Raw genomic sequence first — 19,505 nt, 5'->3', positions numbered from 1 at the left:
TGAGCCATCCAAGCAGAAAGAAATGTTTTGAAAATGATGAGGGCAAAAAATGCACAAATGTGCCTGACACAATGGATGCATGTGTGGATTTTGATAAGAGTTGTATGAGCCCCCAATAAGATTAAAGAAAAAGAATAATAAAAAAAAAAAAGAACACTAAAATTTATTCACAGCGGTCATCTCTGGGGGGACGTGGGAAATCTTTCGCTCGTTTTTCGAGTTTTTATGAACATGTAGTCATGGTGGGATCGGGGGGAGACTTTGCTAGAAACGGATACTCTGCCTTTTCTGTTTGACTAAATTCCTTAACGGCGCGCCATATTTATGGGTGGGTCATCTAAAATCCTCGATAAAGTAATACAACTCGCTGAATCAATCAATGAATACGTGTCGTGTCCAGTTCACGTGGCTGTTGAAGGAAGCCCCCTCCCCCAACCACCCAAAAAAGCCAGTTATGGGGGAACACAGGGCCTAGGGCCATAAAGAACCTTGGAGATCAGTTCATTCAATTTCTCTCTTACCTTCAACCTATATTTAAGTTTTTTTTAAATCAAAGTACCTCAAGGCAATGAAATACTGAATATACAGCTTTCCAACTTCCTTCAGGAATCCACACTAATGCTAATTCACTCTAGTGATAGGGAAAGACGCCATGGTCAAGGGTACTGCGTGTTTCGAGGGAGGTGCAGCCCACCAACCACCAACAGCGGTTGGGACCGTTACTCACCATTTCTTGGGACGCCAAACTGGGGCTGGCGGAGCACCAAACTGAAGAGCATCTGGACGGGAGGCCAAAGTTCAACTGAAGAAAAATCGCTGGAAGCGCCCCTCAGGTTCAGCCGAAGTCGTGTCTAGAAGAGCCCTAGGAACACGACTAAGTTACACCCCACGACTCCCGCCACTGGCCGTTCCTGCCACCAAACTCCGCGCCAAACTGACGCTACATCCTCTGATTGGCTCCCTCCGTGGCGTCACTGCGCCTAGCGTCACTTCCCCCTCGGGAGCCCCGCCTCCTGTTCTTCGGTCCGCGGGAACCAGGCGTTCAAGAGCTCCCTGAGCGCCTGCGCGGGGAGCGCAAGCGGCGCTGGCGAACCGCCGGGTGGACAGGGCGCATGCGTAACACGACTTGCCAGAACGCGGAGGGAAAATTCGCGAGAAGGCAGTGGAAGAAGATGGCGGGCCTGGGACAGAGTTTGTAACCTTTCTGAGTAGGGTAGTCGAACGTATTATTCAGGTTATGGCGTCAAACTCAACTAAGTCCTTCCTGGCAGATGCCGGCTATGGCGAACAGGAACTGGATGCTAACTCTGCCCTTATGGAATTGGACAAAGGTATTCGAAAGGGCGGGCTGAGCGACACGGTTGTTGGGGGAAATGGCGCCACCAGGTGGTGGGAGTCTCAGGAGAGACTGGGCTAGCGCATGCGCATGTTGTCGCTGTCTGGGGAGTCGACCCCGATTTTGCGCTTTTGGTGAAACGAGAGTTTTGGCCACGTGTGGACATTGAAGAAAGACTGCTGGATCATCCGATAGGCCTTACACCAGCAAGCTCTAGTTATAGGCCATTTTGACCACTTGAGGCCACAGTCCCGATTTCCCAAGTAATGAAAGTAGCTAGTTTCGAAAAATGCTGACATTGTTTTTAAATATGTTCAATCCGGACAGAGCCATCATTAAGAGTGCTGAATTAGTATCTTGCACCGCTTTTAAAAAGTCCATTGGATCTCTAATTCGTTTCCACCCGCGGTTGCTAGACCAACCAACGCAAATCCAGCCCACTGCCATCCAGCCCGTTCCTCCTCATAGCCAGAACTGCTCCTGAGGGTTTCCAACGCTGTCGTCTTTGTGGGGGCGAGGGCCTCACCTTTGCCCCAGAGCGGCTGGCGCGATGGTTTTGAACGCCAGCTTTGTGGTCAGTCGCCCACCTCAACCCTCTGCACCCTCGGCGATTCAATATAGATTTCAAAGGTTGTAAGTGAAAGTGTGGGGGGAGGGGCTTGACCCTACAGCACCACACGCGTCCTGTGCGGGCTGAGTAGAAGGGGGGGTTTCTAAAAGTTCGTGGGAAAAAATGGAATGCAAAGACAATGGGGTTTTCCCACGTATTTGTTGAAGCCCCCTCGTATTGCTTGGCACCCTTGCCGTATCGGGTCGCTGTGTCTGCCTGCATCCACGGTGGCAGTGAGCGTGAGCATTGCCAAGACCTCCAGAAACGCCCGGCTACGCCCTGCCAACCAGTTCCCTGAGTTCTTGACTTAGGGGGACGAGGGGGCGGAAGCGAGCTGGTGCAGAGGGAAGGCAGCTTAGTGTAGAAGAAGGCATGTCTGACTAGTTGTGTTTCAATCTGCAAGTTACCGTCATGAATAAGTTGCTTAACTTCACCCAAACCGGGATTATTGGCATGAAAAGTGGGTGCAGTTTCATAGCAAAATTGTTAGAGATACGGGGTGATAGAATGGCGCAGCTATGTAGTCTGGGTAGAGAAGGCCAGGCAGATAATTGTTTGCTAAGTTCGTAAGTATTAATAACGGGGAACCTGGGTTGCATTGTACTTTGAAATTGTTGGTTGTGTACGAAAATACTCTGTCACTGGTCGTGTTAATTCTTAATTATCTGTAGCCACGTGTAATGTCCTGAGAATTGGACCAGCAGTCAGAAAGACCTGCCTTTAAGTTTTAAGGCCACTTTTGAGCCACTGCTCAGCGCTCTGACTTGGACATGCCTGTTAACTTTTAGGGACTCTTATTGTTGTGTTTTGTTCTTTAACCTATAAATAGTTTTAATGAGTTGATTGAGACTGACACTTTTTTTTTTGGTAAAGTCATTACCTAGTTTTTATCGATATAATAATGTCATATTTTTATATTGGGGCATTCCTTTGCTTGAGTCACAAAATTATTAGTGCATCCCCTCCAGCTGAAAGGTGATATTTAGCCTTGCTTTCCAGTACTGAAGCCAGAAGGCTCCCTGCCACACACACCCGAAATTCAAATCTATGCTAGTAAGCATACTTTTTAAACTTCAAAGGCTTCCCCTTTCCATTCTGATTCATTTCTCCCCTATTCCCAGTGAGAGCTGTAGTTCTAATGCTATCTAATGCCCTTATCAGTTCTAGGGATATTGTATCATTCGAGTCCAGTTGGACTTATCCTATACTAACAATAGAGCAGGGCTCCTAGAGTGGGAATCAGGATGGGGCACTGAAGAAGAGATAAATTGTGGTGTTCAATTTTGAAAAGTTTCTACTTGTAATAAGAAAAAGAACCAAATTTTCATTTCTTAAAGAGTGTGGCACCCCACCACACTGAGGTGAAACACTAAGGGTGTGCAACAGAACAGCAAGGGGAATGGAGGAAAGAAGTCCCCAGGGAGTACCAAAAATAGACTTTGGGGCCAGGGCGTGGCACCCCATCAGGCTTGACTGGAAAACATTCCTAAAGGTCAGCAAACAGACCTTGAACTATTTACAGGCTTTTCCTTTTTTTGTTGTTGTTTTATTTTCTTTTGTTGCTTTGTTCTGATCTGTCTTGTTTTTGTGCATATTACTATCTGCAGGTCTATATAGATAAGATAGGTGGGATAAACAATCTGGAGGAGAAAACAACTGGACCATAGGTTGGGGGTGGGAGGACATGGAAGAGGGGGAGACGGGAGGTGGGGGTGGGGGGGGAGGAAGTGGGTGTTACCAAACCCAGGGACAAGGGAACAACAAGTGATCCAAAATTGATGGCAAGGAGGGTATAGGAGGCCTGTTAGGGCTTGATCAAAGGCATTGTAACAGAGGAATTACTGAAACCCAAATAAAGGCTGAGCATGATAGTGGGACAAGAGAAAAGTAAAAGGAAATAGAGGAAAGAACTAGGAGGCAAAGGGTCTAAATTCAGAGGTCTAAATACAGGCCTGTACATGGGGAAATAGATCTATGTGCATGTACTTATAGGCTTAATATTAAGGTAGCAGGTGGATATTGGGCTTCTACTCAAGTACTCCCTTAATGCAAGAACACTTTGTTCTGTTAAATTGGTATTCCATGATGCTCACCTTCCCAACATGATCACTAAAGTACAAAGTGGGTACATATGCAAATGTGGTGAAGAAAGCTGTTGGTACCTGGCTATCAAAAGATAAAGCATCTGCAAGTGGAGAACCCCAACTGGTAACCACTATGGCACCTATTTAAGGCTTCCATTGAGATACTAAATAAATGATTATGTTCAATCATCCCAGCAGTGCCCTTGGTGAGCATTTTGTAAATTAATTTCAGGCAGACTCAAAGATAATTTGTGTAAGAACAGAACCCTTGTTTTCCACCCCCACCCCCCATCATACTGTACCTATTAAAGCTTTTTTATTTTTTTAAATTAAGCTTTAAAAATAGCCAGTTTCATTAGAATATAGTTTAATGTTTTAAATATTGAATTGTGTCTTCATTATTAATAAAGGTTTGTTTTGTGAGCCAAAGGTCATAAACTCAGGAATCTACACGTTCCAGTATTTTAGTTTCCCCAAATCAATTTTATCCTTTCCTATCTGCCATCAAGCCAATGCCAACTGATAGTGACCCTATAGAACAGGGTAGAACTTCGGTGAGTGTCTGAGACTGGAACGCTCTACCTGTGTTTCTCCAGAGGAGCAGGTATGGCTTTAGACCGCTGACCTTGTGAATTGCAATCCAATGTGTAACCATTACACCACCATGGCTCCTTCTCTACTCTACTGCAAGGAATACAAATTCTGAAGTATTTTAATAGGAGTTTTTCTCTCTCCACCCCCCACCCTCCCGCTTATTTGATCAACAATTAACAAACTAAAATCAATAGACTAATAATTTTGTGTGATTAAGTGTTATATCTTGTAATCTAACAAACTGGATTATTAAACATTTCTAAGAGTTGGTATTCAGAATCTGAAATTAATCTTTTAAAAAATGTGGACTTTATGTCATACTAATATTGCTTACAGCCAGAATATCTGAAATTGTAGAGAAGGATTTTTATTATTAATGCATTATCAGTTGAGTGGACTATCTTTTCAGTTGTTTTTAGTCCTGCTCTTTAAATACCAATTACTGGGGCTTTGTTTTCAGTTTTATAAGCTCTGTGTTGCTGGGTAGCTAGAAGCCATGAAGTCAACGCCAACTCAGGGAGAGCTTCTGTACAACAGAACAACAGTTTCCCCAGTTCCTGCATCATCCTCATGATTGCTGGTGTGTGTTCGAGTCTTATCGCTGAAGTTATTATGCCTGTCTTTCTCACCAAGGATTTCCCTCACCCACCTGCTTCACCAACTGCCAGGTTCTCCTCTCATGATTTTATAATTCTTGATGAATTGCCCAAAGCAATTGAGTCAGTGTTTTCTTATGTTCCATAAGGTTTTTGTTGGCTAATTTTTGGAAGTGGATTGCCAGGCCTTTCTTCCGAGCCTATTTTAGTGTAGACTCTGATCTGAAATCCATGTGCCGTGGCTTTGAAATACCAGCGACATAGCTTCCAGCATCATAACAATAAGCCCACCCGTAGTCGAACAAACTGGCGTGTGTTGCTTGAGCCATTAGGTTGCCTTAAAATGTTATTGTATGATGTGTTCATCTGCCCCACCTGCTTGTTTTTATGTCTAGACTTAAAGATGAGTATGTGTTAATGGCTCAATTTTGAATCATCCTCATCCCTTAGCTAAATGTATGCAAATTCCTCTAAAATATGCTTGTTTGGTAATAAATGTGGCTTTTTTTGTAGTGGAATTAGTCTTGTTGCAGTCCCGTGGCATCCTTTGAAACTCCTCTTGTGCTAAAAGCAATTCCCATGTGAAGAGTCTTGTTTCCACAAGCTGGAAGCAAAAACTCACTTTCCCAATTTCCTTTCATAGAGTGCAGGGCGTGACCACACGGCTCAGACATACCTGCTCCAGGAGTTGGAGAAGTAGGAGTTAGAGATGCAGAATTGAAGGCTCAAAGTGTGTACTCGTGGTTCCCTGCCCTGTCCGCAGCAGTCACAGCACAACTGCAACATTCCTAGATGACAACAATGCTAGTTGTAGCATCTGGCATATACTGCTACTTGATAACAGTGTTTTTCTCACCTAATCAGGTTGGTAGTGATACCTTAGAATGGTGCTTGAAACTAATAGTCCTTTTTTTTATTTAATCATTTTATTGGGGGCTCGTATAACTCTTATCACAATCCATCCATCCATCCATCCATCCATCCATCCATCCATCCATTGTGTCAAGCACATTTGTACATTTGTTGCCATCATCATTCTCAAAACATTTGCCTTCTACTTGAGCCCTTGGTATCAGCTCATTTCCCCCTCTCCCTCCCTGCTCCCCACTCCCTCACGAACCCTTGATAATTTATAAATTATTATTATTTTGTCATATCTTACACAGTCCAACGTCTCCCTTCACCCACTTTTCTGTTGTCCATCCCCCAGGGAGGAGGTTATATGTAGATCCTTGTAATCGGTTCCCCCTTTCCTCCCCACCTTCCCGGTATCGCTGCTCTCAGCACTGGTCCTGAAGGGATCATCTGTCTGGGATTCCTGTTTCCAGTTCCTGTATGTACCAGTGCACATCCTCTGATCTAGCCAGATTTGTAAGGTAGAATTGGGATCATGATAATGGCGGGGGTGGGGTGGGGAGGAGGAAGCATTTAGGAACTAGAGGAAAGTTGTATGTTTGTTTCATCCATGATACCCTGCACCCTGACTGGCTTGTCTTCTCCCCGCGACCCTTCTGTAAGGAGATGTCCAGTTGCTTACTGGGTCTTGGGTCCCCAATCTGCACTTCCCCTCATTCACAATGATTTGGTTTTTTGTTCTTTGATTCCTGATACCTGATCCCTTCAACACCTCGTGATCACTCAGGCTGGTGTTCTTCTTCCATGGTTGTTTTGCTTCTGAGCTAGGTGGCTGCTTGTTTACCGAAACTATTAGTCTTTCAGTGAGCATTTTCTGCCTAGTCAGTCAGTGTCAGCTACCTGGGAATCTGTACTGTTTTGAAAACAACATTAACGGACATCACAGCCCCCAAGTTTACCATAATTGCTGTTTTCACCACCATCTTGTTCCTTCCAACTCATAGCAACCCACTAGGACAGGGTAGGACTGTATCTGTAACTCTTTTCAGGAATAAATAGCTGTGGAGTAGCTGTTGGTCAAACTGCTGACCTAGCAATTAGCAACCCAGCTCTTAACCCACTGACTACCCCATAAGAGTTCCTTATAACTGCTGTTATACCTTCTCAATTCAGTGGAATTTGTTACCCCTCCCAGTCCAATCCAAACCCACTGCGTACAGTCCATTCTGTCCATAGAGAGTAGAACCACACAAGTTGTCCAAGGCTATAAATCTTAATGGAAGTAGTCTGCTACTTCTTTCTCCAGCAGAGTGGCTGGTGGGTTCAAATAACCAGCCTTTTTGGTTAGCAGCTAAGTGCTTAACCACTGACCCACCAAGGCTCCCACTCAGAATCCTACCACTCTGAAACCCTAATTCAAATAGCCCATTCTTTATGTTTTCAACTGCTTGCTACAAGATGCATTTGATCATGGTGGTTAGGATCATAGGCTCTAAGCCCCATTGCCTGGAATTGTATCCCAGCTCTGCCATTTGTTAGCTGTTGGACCTGAAACAAGTTCCTTCATCTGTAAAATGCAGGTACTACCGGATGCCTGTGCTTATAGGAATGACAGGAATTTTACGGAGCCTTACTGGTACACTGGCTAAATGCTTGACTACTGACTCCAAAGATTGGCAATTCAAACGTAGCCCCAGTGACTCTGGGAGAAAGGTTTTTGCAATCTGCTTTGGTAAAGATTATACTCTAGAAAATCTTATGGGGCAGTTCTGCTTTGTCATGTGGGTCCCTATAGATCAAAATCAGAATCAGTGATGTTTAACTGATTATCTAGAAGTGAGATTGTCGAGTGTCTGCTATGTTTTGAATGCATGCTAAATATATATTTACTTCATAAGAAGCAGCTAAACTATTTTGCAAAGTAGCTGCATAGTTTTGCATTCCTACTAGCACTATACGAGTGTTAACAGCTGTTCCATATCCTCATTAGCACTTGGTATTGTCAGTCTCTGAATTTTTATGCCATTGTAGTAGATGTGTAATAGTATCTTGTAGTGGTTTTTAACTGGCAAGTAACTTGCATTGCAGATTTGCAATGCTGAGCATCTGTTTGGGAACGTGGAGGACATCCTTGTTTTCTCCTAATGAAGCTTCTCAAATCTTGTCCATTGGAAAATCTGGATGGTTTGTCTTACTGACTTTTAAGAATTACAGGTGAAGCCTTTCATCAGTTATGTATTTTGTAAATATTCTAGTATGTGGCTTGGTTTTAGTCTTTTAAGAATATCGTTTCAAGAATAGATTCTTTCAGTTTTGATGGCATGCAGTTTACTAGTGCTTTATCTTTATTTTTTGGTTTGTGCATTTGTGTTTTATTCAAGACATCTTTGCCTGGCCCAAATTCATAAAGATTCTTGTCTTTTTTGTGTGCATGATTTATAGTTTTAGCTGTTGGCTATACGGTTCGTTTTGTGTTAATGTTTTGTAGATGGTACACATTAAGCATGTTACAGTTCATACTTATGTTTGTAGGTGCCCAGTTGCTACCAATTGGTTTATTGAAGATATTATCCCTAGTACATTGAGTAACCTTTATGAGATCAATGATTTGAGGCCTTTCTAGTAGAAAGTATCTGCATTTAATGTTCTTAACTGTTCCTTGAAGCACTATGGTAGCTACAGTCCATAGTTTGTGCTTTCATTTTCATTCAAAATATTTTTGCTTTATCTCCTAATTTCATTTTTACACCATGAATTATTTAGAAGCATGTTGTTTAATTTTTAAGTATTTGGGAATTTTTTTGATATCTTTTTCGATGACTTCTAATTCCAATGGGGTCCAAAGACACAGTAGCTAAAGCACATGTCTGCTAAACAGGAGGTCGGTGGTTTGAACCCACCAGCCACTCTGGGAGAAAGATGACTGCTCTCCTAAAACTCACAGCCATGGAAACACTGTTGGCAGTTCTCAGTACTATAAGGTTGCTGAGTTGGAATCTACTTGACCCCAGGGGGTTTGGTTTTAATGAATTTGAAACTTCTAGGTGGTGCAGTAGTCTTGGCCTACATACCCTCTTTTCAGAAAAAAATTTACTCATACACACACCTGCCGGCCCCCAGCAATGAAAAATTTTGGATTAAAGCTCATAATCCAGGATGTAGTGTAGGTGTCTGCTTCTGCAGTCCCCCCTTGATCGGTCCAGCACTCCCTAGGGAGTGGTATTACCCACTGCTTTGTGAGAGAAGGGGGTAGCAGTTCATTCTACTCTGTTCTGCAGGGTTCTTGTGAGTCGCTATCAACTGCATGCCAATGAGCTTGGTGGTCAGAGAGCATGCTGTGTATGATTTTAGTCCTTTTTGTTTAGTTTGCAGGCCAGGATATTCTTAATACATTCTAAACTTTAAAAGGTTTCACCTTCATTATACTGTATATCTAAAAAGGCGATCTACCAAGTTACTATTTTATATTCCATTTTAAAAATTTATTTTACTGGAGGCTCTTACAGCTCTTATCACAATTCATTCATATATCCATTATGTCAAACACATCTGTACATATGTTGTCATCTTTAAAAAAAAACCATTTTCTTTCTATTTGAGCCCTTGATATCAGCTCCTCATTTTTTATTTTTCCTACCTCCCCGCCCTCACTTTTTTAACTTTTAAAAGATAACAGATTAACCCTTTTGTCACCCCTTAAGCCTGGACCTGAACCCCACCCTCCCTTCCAGGATCAAATTAGAATGAAATAATAGGCCTCTAAGGTTAACAATTAGCTAGGGAAGTTTGTGTTTTCCTAGACCAACCAACCAACTAACTAATCATAGGAGATTAAAGGGCAGCAGTTGCCCAGCGTTTAAATTGAGAAGGCAGAAAAGAGGGATAGGAAAGATGGGTGAATGGAAATGGCAAACAGGGAGGAAGTGGGGATTGTAACATTGTGGAGATTGCACTCAATGTCACAGATCAAAATATGTATGGATATTTGGAAAACCTCTTTGTTTTGTTTGTAAACTTTCTCCCAACTCATAATTTTTAAAAGTTCTTGAAAGTACCTAGTGAATTATCTTTCCTCACTTGTTTAATCCCTCTTTCTGAATAAAAAAAGTGAAACAACTTCTTATTTAACCATTAACTTAGAATTTCTGTGTTGAGGCTCACAGTCTGTATCTGTATCTTCCCTTCTCTTTTCAATCGGGCTTTATGCCACATTTGGGTGGAATGCTCCCCTGCTGGAAGGAAGGAAGGAAGGAAGGAAGGAAGGAAGGAAGGAAGGAAGGAAGGAAGGAAGGACATTACTATCATATTTACCTAACTGTTAAGGAAATTAAGACATTGTGTCTTTACTGCAGCAGTTCATGTTTGCTTGCTATTTTTGCTTTCTTGGTGAATGTATGTAAGCTTTTGTTTTATGCTTTTTGTAGGTCTAAGATCTGGCAAGCTGGGAGAACAATGTGAAGCAGTTGTTCGCTTTCCCAGACTCTTTCAGAAGTATCCATTTCCTATTCTCATCAACTCTGCATTCCTAAAGTTAGCAGATGTTTTCAGAGTTGGGTAAGTCTCTGTAAGGTTTCGGTGCCCTAAGACCTCTCTTTGTGTTTCTTTGCCTGTGCTCTTTTTTTCCTCTTAGGACTTCCACAGGAATGGTTACCACTTCAGTGATTCATGGGGCAGTGTGCAACACTTCATTGTAAAATTAAGGAATATAATTGAGAGAATACTTTTTTTTTAAGAAATGGATAAGTCAAATTAAAACCAGAAAGACAAACCCATTGCCATCAAACCTTTTCCCATTGTAGATTTTTCTAGAAGCAAACTGCTACAAATTTCTTCTAAGGAGTAGCCCATGAGTTTGAAGCACCAATCTTTTGGTTAGCAGCTTAGCACTTACCACGCACCAGAAGGACTCCTTAAATCAAATTAAGCCAACACTTCTGTACTACTGTATGTTTTGGGGGAAATTTGTTACTTTGCACAGAATTTTTTAAAATAAATTTGAATTTAATAGTGTGTTTTGTAACATGAGATACATATCTATAAAATATCTGAAAATAAGTAACTAAGCCAAACCCACTGCAGTGGGGTCGTTTCCAATTCATCCCGAGCCTATATTGGGTTTTCGAGGTTGTAAATCTTTACTGGAGCAGACACTGGTGCAGTGTCATAATTCTCCCAGGGAGCACCTGCTAATGCTTGAGCCACCGACCTAGTGGGTAGCAGTTCAGCACTTATTCAACAGAGCCTCCAAGACTCATTGAAAACACTGAATATATATGCCTTCCTTTTTTCTCTCCATTAGTCATTGTCCCCTGCCTGTCCTCCTTTGTATCATTTTCCATGCACGTGTGTGCACCTACAGACCTACCAAATAAGGCTTGACGGAGAAAAGATGGAGGAAGACCATCTCACCTCCTGATGTTGGCTATCACATGATTGAAGGCTCAACTTCAGGACTGCAGCTTGTGACGGGTCACTCTGTTGTCCTCTCTCAGGAGCAGTGACAGCTGCCTAAACTGAATCTCCACCTAAAATACAGACTTTAGCTAACTTCTGTAGTAGTGAGACCCTAAGATTGTGAGACCTTGATCTGTTTATTTTTAAACATTAATAGCTGTGCTACTTTGATCTCTAAATATTACTTTCCTAAAGTGTTTTAATTTATTTTATCTCTGATTTTTCACAGAAATAATTTCCTGAGGCTGTGTGTTCTTAAAGTTACCCAACAAAGTGAGAAGCATTTGGAGAAGATTCTAAATGTGGATGAATTTGTGAAGAGAATTTTCTCTGTGATTCATAGTAATGATCCCGTGGCAAGAGCCATCACACTCCGGTATTGTATGTTGCTGTAATGACCCACCACAAAGTGTCTAACCTGTAATTATTAACAAACAGAAAGGAACGCGCGCGCGCGCGCGCACACACACACACATACTATTCACCGCCATCATGTCAATTCCAACTCATAACAATTCTATTGGACAGAGTAGAATTGCCCCTGTGAGTTTCTGATACTCTAAATCTTTAAGGGAGCAAAAAGCCCCAACTTTGTCTCTTGTGGCAGCTGGTGGCTTTAAACTGTTGACCTTGTGGTTAGCCACTCAACATGTATCGCATTATGCCACCAGAGCTCGTGTATGTATACATAGATGTACATACATAAGGTATATTTTCTTTTTGTCTTAAAGGTTGTTTTTTATTTTTACTGAGACTGCAAAAATAACACTCTAATTTGTAAGTAATTTTCCATTGAGATTGATGATACTGCTTTAATTATACTTAAGTTGCATTGGAAATGTGCCTCTGTAGGTATGTTAATCAAAGAACTCAATGGATCTGAACCCAGCTTAGCCTTTGCTCATTTCATCTTTTGCCCTCCTGGCCCTGTTTTCATTTGTTTTGTGTCAGTTTTTTCATTCCTCTTCAGTTATGGAATCAGCCTTTCATTTTGATGTATAATCATTTGTACTTGAAGATACTGGAGAACACTAAGAAATTACCACTGTATTTTCTTAAAACTTCCATATTAGGCATTGAAAAAATAAGTTTCTTAGAACTTCATTTAATAGTTTTATATCCAGCTTGGACCATAGTCTCTTTTTACCTTTGCAGTCTATAAAGTCAGGCATCATTTTTTCAGATTTTTGAAATTCACTTTTCTAAATTGTAGGTCTCATTTGTGGTTCTTTGTTTTCTTTTTTCTGCCCCTCCATAGTTTCCTGTACTTTCTCCCTGCTCTCAATCTTGGCTTGTTGTAGTCTTTAAAGCCTAATCCTTAAGTAAGAAAACCATTTTTCTGTTTCTTTGTTTTCCTTTATAATAATGGTATCATAAAATATTTACCTTTATGAAGTTGGCAAATTTTGCTAAGCATAATAATATTCTCTAATTTTGTCCATGTCTTAATGTTTTGACAGACTGACATGTCATTGTTTTCTAAGGATGCAAATAGTCCATTAAATGAATATACCAGAATTTGTTTATCCATTCCTATATAGTCAGAGTTTTTGCTAATAGAGAAATTGCTGCCATAAACCTGGTGTGCATATGTCTATTCGGGTTTTATTGTTTATGTCTTTAGCAAACATTACCAAGTATTTCTTTCGGGTATGTACCAATAAAGAGATTCCAGGATCTTGAGGTATTTGTAGTTGCATTTGTTTAAGGAAGTAGCAAACTATTTTCCGTAGTGATTTTACGATTTTGCGTCCCCCCCCACCTTCCTAGCATTGTCTGAGCATTCTAATATTTCCACATCCTCTTCAGTATTTATAAGTTTTTGTTTGGGGTTTGTTTTACTTTTTTAATTTTGCTAAGAGTGCCAGTGTGAGGTGCTTTCTTGTTGTTTTAATTTGTATTTCTCTTACTGCTAACGAACTTGGACATTTCTTTATGATTGCTGGCTGCCTGGATGTTATCTTTTGTAAATTGTGTACTTATGTCTTGTGCCCATTTGATTAGGTAATTTGGGTTTTTCTTATTAAGAGTGGTGTAGTTTTCTGTTGATTTTTGAACTTGGCCCTTTATCTGATAAGTTATTGCTAAATATTTTTCCCCAATCTTTGGGTTCTCTTTTAACTCTCTTGATGAAGTCTTTTCGTGTGTATAAATGTCGTATATTTAGACGGTCCCAGTCCTCTATTTTGTGTTCTATAGTATAGGTATTTTTCATTATATTTGGTTTTGTATTTATGTCTTTTATTAGGACCCCAATTTTTCCCTATTTTTCATTGATGTCTTTATGGTTCTAGGGTTTATATTTAGGTCTTTAATCATGAATTCACTGATGTATATGATATGTGGTTGAGGTTTTGTTTCATTCTTTTGCAGGGGGTGATTCAATTTTTCTAGCAGCATTTATTGAAAAGGTCACCCATCTGTTTATCCACTTAAGGTTATCAGTCCGTTATTGAAGACCAGTTTTCTATAAATACTTAGTTGTATTTCTGGGTTCTCAGTTATAATCCATCCATCATTCCTCTGTCTCTTGAGTGATGAAGTGAGAAGCTGTGTGATATTTCAGTCAGTTAATTGATTTCGTCTTCTTAAATATAAATGTAATAGAATTGAATTTAAATGACCAGCTATACTGATGTTCCCTTGCACATTCTGGCATATGCTCCAGGGGAAGCCCTTCACCTCTATTTTCTTAATTTTGGAGATAGTTTGAAAACCATTGTATCAGTATTTACTGATTTGGAAAAAAGACTGGAGAATTTTACCTCTTTTTGCTTCATGGGTATGTTTAATAGAAAATATATTGGCTCTTAATGCTTGGCTAAAATGGAATTCTGTAAGCAATATTGGAAAATTGGCTTTTTAATCTATTCGCCCTGTCAATTATGTGTTGAATTGTGGTGGCTTGTATGTTGCTTTGATGCTGGAAGATATGTCACTGGGACTTCAAATACTGTTCACCCAAAGTGAACAGGTTTCAGTAGAGCTACCAAATAAGGAGCACAATGTGAAGAAGGAATGGGCTGTTTACTTTGGAGAAATTATCCACTGAAAACCATACAGAAAGTTTCAAAATAATGTCAGACACTGAAGACCTGATGAAGCAGAACATTTTCAGAGATAGCACCAGAAGATGAGGCACCCAGGCTAGGAAACACTCAAAATAAGACTGAGAAAGAGTTCCCTTCTCAAAGGAGTATTAGCTAATGACATGAATGGAGTAAAGCCTTTGGGACTTTGATTTGCTGATGGGGCACATCTCAAAATGAGGAGAAACAGCTGCAAAAATCTAATAACTTAAAATGTCTGAAGTATGAATCTAGAAAAATTGGAAGTAGAAAATGAAATGGAACACATAAAGATCGATATCCTAGGTATTAGTGAGAAATGGACCAATGTGGGCCATATTCAATCAGAAAACTCATCTGCTGGGAATGACACACTACAGAGGAATGGTGTTGCATTCATCATCAAAGAGGACCTTTCAAGATCTGTCTTGAAGTACAGTGCTGTCTGTTTTGGATTTTATTTATCTGGCTTTAAAGAAATTCAATCAGTATAGCTATTACTCAAATTTATGCACTAAACACAAATGCAACTAGTGATGAGGAAATTGAAGAATTCTACTAATATCTTCTGTCTGAAATTGCTCAAACATGCAATCACGATGCATTGATAATTATTGGCAATTGGAATGCAAAGGTTGAAAATGAAGTAACAGTCCTCAAAAAATAGGATTTGGTGATAGAAACAAAGATGGAGATCACATGATAGAATTTGCAATACTAACGACTTGTTCATAGCAGATACCTTTTTCAACAACACAGATGGCGAATATCCACCTGGACTTCTGATAAGTTCTAGTTGGAGCTGAAAATGAAAACACATCCATCGAGCCAAATATCTTAAGTCTAACCCACCTGAATCTCAAGAACTTCTGAAGAACAGATTTGACTCATTGACCACTAATGACAGAAAACCTGATGGACTGTGGGAGGACATCAAGAACATCATACACGAAGAAAGAAAACGGTCTTATAAAGAAAGAGAAGTTCAAAGTGCACATCAGAAGAGACTCTGGAACTTCATCTTAATTGTTACAGTAGCTAAGGCAAATGGAAAAATTGATGAAGTCATGTTGCTGAACATAAGATTTCAAAGGACAGATCAAGAAGACAAAGTAAGTATTAGAGTGAAATGCGCAAAGACCTAGATTTAGAAAACCAGAAAGGAAGAACATACTCAACACATCCTAAACTGAAAAAACTCTAGAAATTATTCAAGCTTTGAGTTACAATATTGAAAGATTCTATGGGCAAAATATTGAATGATGCAGGAAGCATCCAAAGATGGAAAGAATACACAGAATCACTGTACCAGTAAATAGAACAAAACCTAGTTGACATTGTACAATTTCAAGAGGTAGCCTATGAGCAACAATCAATAGTACTGATGGGTGAAGTTCAAGCTGCATTGAAAGCATTAGCCAGAAACAAGGCTCTAGCACTTTGATGGAATACCAATTGGTATGTTTCAACAAGCTGATTAAACACTGGAAATAATCACTGGGCTAAGCCAGGAAATTTGCAAGACAACCACTTGGCCAACTGACTGGAAGAGTTCTATATTTGTACTCATTTCAAAGAAAAGGTGACACCCCCCCCTCCCCCCGCCCCAAATGCTCAAATTAGAGAATAGCATCATTAATGGTATCAGAGTTTAAATCGTGAAAACCCAGTTTGCAGAAGACTTTGAATGACAGTGGAAGCCCAAAATCCATTTGTAGCGTTCCCACATGGATTACACAATCACTGAACCCCCTCTGAAAATATCCAAGGATGTGAATAACCTCGCTGGCAGACTGAAAGCATAATAAAGTTGATTATAGCAGATGCAGTTGGGTTAGAATTTAATACTTTATTTGATCTCCATTTTGACCCATTCTAAAGCTTAAGTTTTTAATATTTTTCCTTTTTTTTGATTAAGGCTTTTTCCTAATTGTTTCTAGTTTGATTCCTATTTATGTTTTATATGATTTTCTGTATATGAAATCCAGGATAGGTAGATCTATAGAGGCAGTAATAGCTGGATTGATAATTTCTAGGGGCATGACAGAAGAGGATGGGGAGAAATGAGAGGCCACCAGCAATGAGTTCGAGAACAGAATGTTCTGAATTTGATTGTGATGATGACTGCATAAATCTTTTAATATAATTGAACTATTAAATTTTATGATAATGTGAAATATATACCAACAACACTATTTTATTTTTAATTTGCTGAAGACCACCCAACAAGGTTGCAGCAGTACATTGACAGGGGCCTGCTGGAATTTAAGTCTGAATTCCTAGGAGCATGTGTAACAAGAGATATCATTGCTTATGTCAGAAAGCAGAGACTACCAGAAAAATGTTTACTTGTGTTTTATTGACTATGCCAAGGCATTCCACTGTGTGGCTCATAACAAACTGTGGGAAACCTGGAGGAGAATTGGTATTTCAGAACACTTGATTGTACTCATGAGGAACTTCTACATGGATCAAGAGGCAGTTGTGTAAACAGAACAAGGGAATACTACATATTTTAAAATCAGGAAAGGTTTGCATCAGGGTTATATCCTCTCACCACACTTAATCTGTATGCTAAGCAAATAATTAGAGAAGCTAGATTATATGAAAAGTGCACCATCAGGATTGGAGGAAGGCTTATTAATAGCTTGTGATATGCAGATGACACAACCCTGCTTGTTGAAAGTGAGGAGGACTTGGAGCGCTTGTTCATGAAGATCAAGGAGTACAGCTTTCAGTAGGGATTACACCTCAATGTAACGAAGATGAAATCCTCACAACTGGACCAATGATAAATGGAGAAAAGAGTGAAGTCGTCAAGAATTTTATCTTGCTTGGACCCATAATCCAGTGCTCATTGAAACAGGTCAAGAAATCAAACAATGCATTGCTTTGGATAAATCTGCTCAAGACGTCTTTAGCTTGATGAAGAGTAAAGAGGTTACTTTGAGGACTAAGGTATGCCTTACCCAGGTCATGGTATTTCAGTTGCCTCATATGCTTGTGAAAGTTGGACATTGAATAAGGGAGATTGAAGAGGAATTGATACATTTGAATCCTGGTGCTGGTGAAGAATATTAACAATCCATGGACTGTCAAAAGAATAAACATATCAGTCTTGGAAGAAGTACAGCCAGAATGCTCCTTAGAGGGAAGGATGGTGAGACTTCATCTCATGGTCTTTGGACACATCAGGAGAAACCAGTCCCTGGGAAAGGACCTTGTGTGTGGTAAAACAGAAGGGTAGTGAAAAAGAGAAAGACTCCCTACCAAATGCATTGACACAGTGGCTGCACAAATGAGCTCAAGCGTAACAATTAGGAGGATGGCACGGGCCAGGCAGTGCTTCATTCTGTTCTACAGAGGGTGGTTATGGGGAGGGACCAACTCAATGGCACCTAACAGTAACAAAAGCAGTCCTTCCATCATGATGCAAAAGTTTCTTTCTTGAGCCCTGTTTGGTACCTGAGATGTATTTTGAGGTTATTTATTTTGCTCATATTCTACAAGCAATTAAAATTGTTCTGACTTATTAACATATGTAAAGGTTTAGAATTCGAGTCACTGCTATTCTTAAAGGGTATATTTTACTAACCTGAAACTTATGGAATTACCTACAAACTTTAGTTTGCTTGACCTTGCTTCCTCCTCTCCTGACCTTGAATTTATTGTATCTGTTCAGCTTGGATTTTTCCATTTTTCTAGGATGTTGGGAAGTCTTGCATCAATAATTCCTGAGAGGAAGAATGCTCATCATAGTATCCGTCAGAGTCTGGATTCACATGATAACGTCGAAGTTGAAGCTGCTGTTTTTGCTGCTGCAAACTTCTCTGCACAGTCTAAGTAAACATAGACTTTTGTTTTTCAAGAAGATTTTAAACATTTTTTAAAAGGAATAACTGCTGGATATGTAGAAAAACTTAGGGCTACAGAAAAAGTAAATGACAAGTATGTACATATTCCAAGCAGGCTTGGACCACGTTGGGGCAATAATACATAAGTGAAAAAGAAAACAGTGTTAAAGCATTAGCATTCACTATTAATGAAATAGGAGTTTTGAAACCAAAGTCAACATAGAGTATCTTAGCAGGGTGCCATTGGGAGCAGATGTGTTGCCTGCTGGGCACACGCTTTCAAGTACATACCTCCCCAATACTAAATGACTGCTTTCTTAAGATCTCTAGTGCTGAACTGTTTGACATTAGAGTTGTGCACAGCTTGACTAACACAGTAACTTGAATTAAAACCAATGTCCTACAATGGCATCTTACAGAAAAAGGTTTTGTTTTTAATGAAATGTTGGCCCACTGCTTTTTTTACTATGTTTTTTACTTGCCTATTTACTCTTTGTAAAAATATGTATATTACCATTGCCTCCTGGAGAGAATAGTTATAATGTAGGTGATAAACCTAAAGCGTCCGCATCCCTTTGGCTCAGCAACTCCCTATCTAAGAAATTTCTCCTAGTGAATATACACTATCTGCTGACATTTACTTGCAAGGAGGGTAGTTCTAGTATTACTTATTAAATCAAGAGAAATTTAATTTTGTTTTCAACCAATAGGGACAAGCTTAGATAAATTATGTTCGTACAATGGAATATTATATTAGCTTTTATTAAGTACATTGTAGAAATATATTTGGAAGCATTTAAAATAATAGCATATGTAATATTCCAGGTTTATAAAGGAAAAAAAGTACTTCTGATTATGTGAATAGAAAAAATATTAGAAGGATATATCAGAATGTCTGGCAATGGGGATCTGTGAGGTGTTGCTTTTGTTGTTTTGGGTTTTATTTATTTTTTAAATCATTTTTTAGGGGCTCATACAACTCTTATCACAATCCATACATACATCAATTGTGTAAAGCACATTTGTACATTCATTGCCCTCATCATTCTCAAAA

General features: G+C 39.8%; 2 protein-coding genes across 4 annotated transcripts in view; one reads left to right on the top strand and one right to left on the bottom strand.

The window, feature by feature from the left end:
• DTL (denticleless E3 ubiquitin protein ligase homolog) overlaps positions 1-879 on the bottom strand; it is a 61,805-nt gene extending 60,926 nt beyond the window's left edge. For both annotated transcript variants that reach the window (XM_045298093.1, XM_004700141.3), the window contains exon 1: positions 728-879. In XM_045298093.1, the coding sequence (XP_045154028.1) occupies positions 728-779 (52 nt within the window). In that variant the 5' untranslated portion in view covers positions 780-879. The remainder of the gene's footprint in view (positions 1-727) is intronic.
• A 270-nt stretch (positions 880-1,149) lies between these two features.
• The window catches only part of INTS7 (integrator complex subunit 7), an 89,791-nt gene continuing 71,435 nt past the window's right edge, over positions 1,150-19,505 (top strand). For both annotated transcript variants that reach the window (XM_004699869.2, XM_045297863.1), the window contains exons 1-4: positions 1,150-1,331; positions 10,500-10,629; positions 11,759-11,905; positions 18,303-18,440. In XM_004699869.2, coding sequence (XP_004699926.1) covers positions 1,238-1,331; positions 10,500-10,629; positions 11,759-11,905; positions 18,303-18,440 — 509 coding nt within the window. In that variant the 5' untranslated portion in view covers positions 1,150-1,237. The remainder of the gene's footprint in view (positions 1,332-10,499; positions 10,630-11,758; positions 11,906-18,302; positions 18,441-19,505) is intronic.

Source organism: Echinops telfairi, unplaced genomic scaffold, assembly GCF_000313985.2.
Source record: "Echinops telfairi isolate 266 unplaced genomic scaffold, ASM31398v2 ScPeMD7_7424;HRSCAF=8462, whole genome shotgun sequence".
Classification (NCBI taxonomy): domain Eukaryota; kingdom Metazoa; phylum Chordata; class Mammalia; order Afrosoricida; family Tenrecidae; genus Echinops; species Echinops telfairi.
Note: the sequence above shows the minus strand (reverse complement) of the source record. Positions and strands in the feature narration are given on the sequence as shown.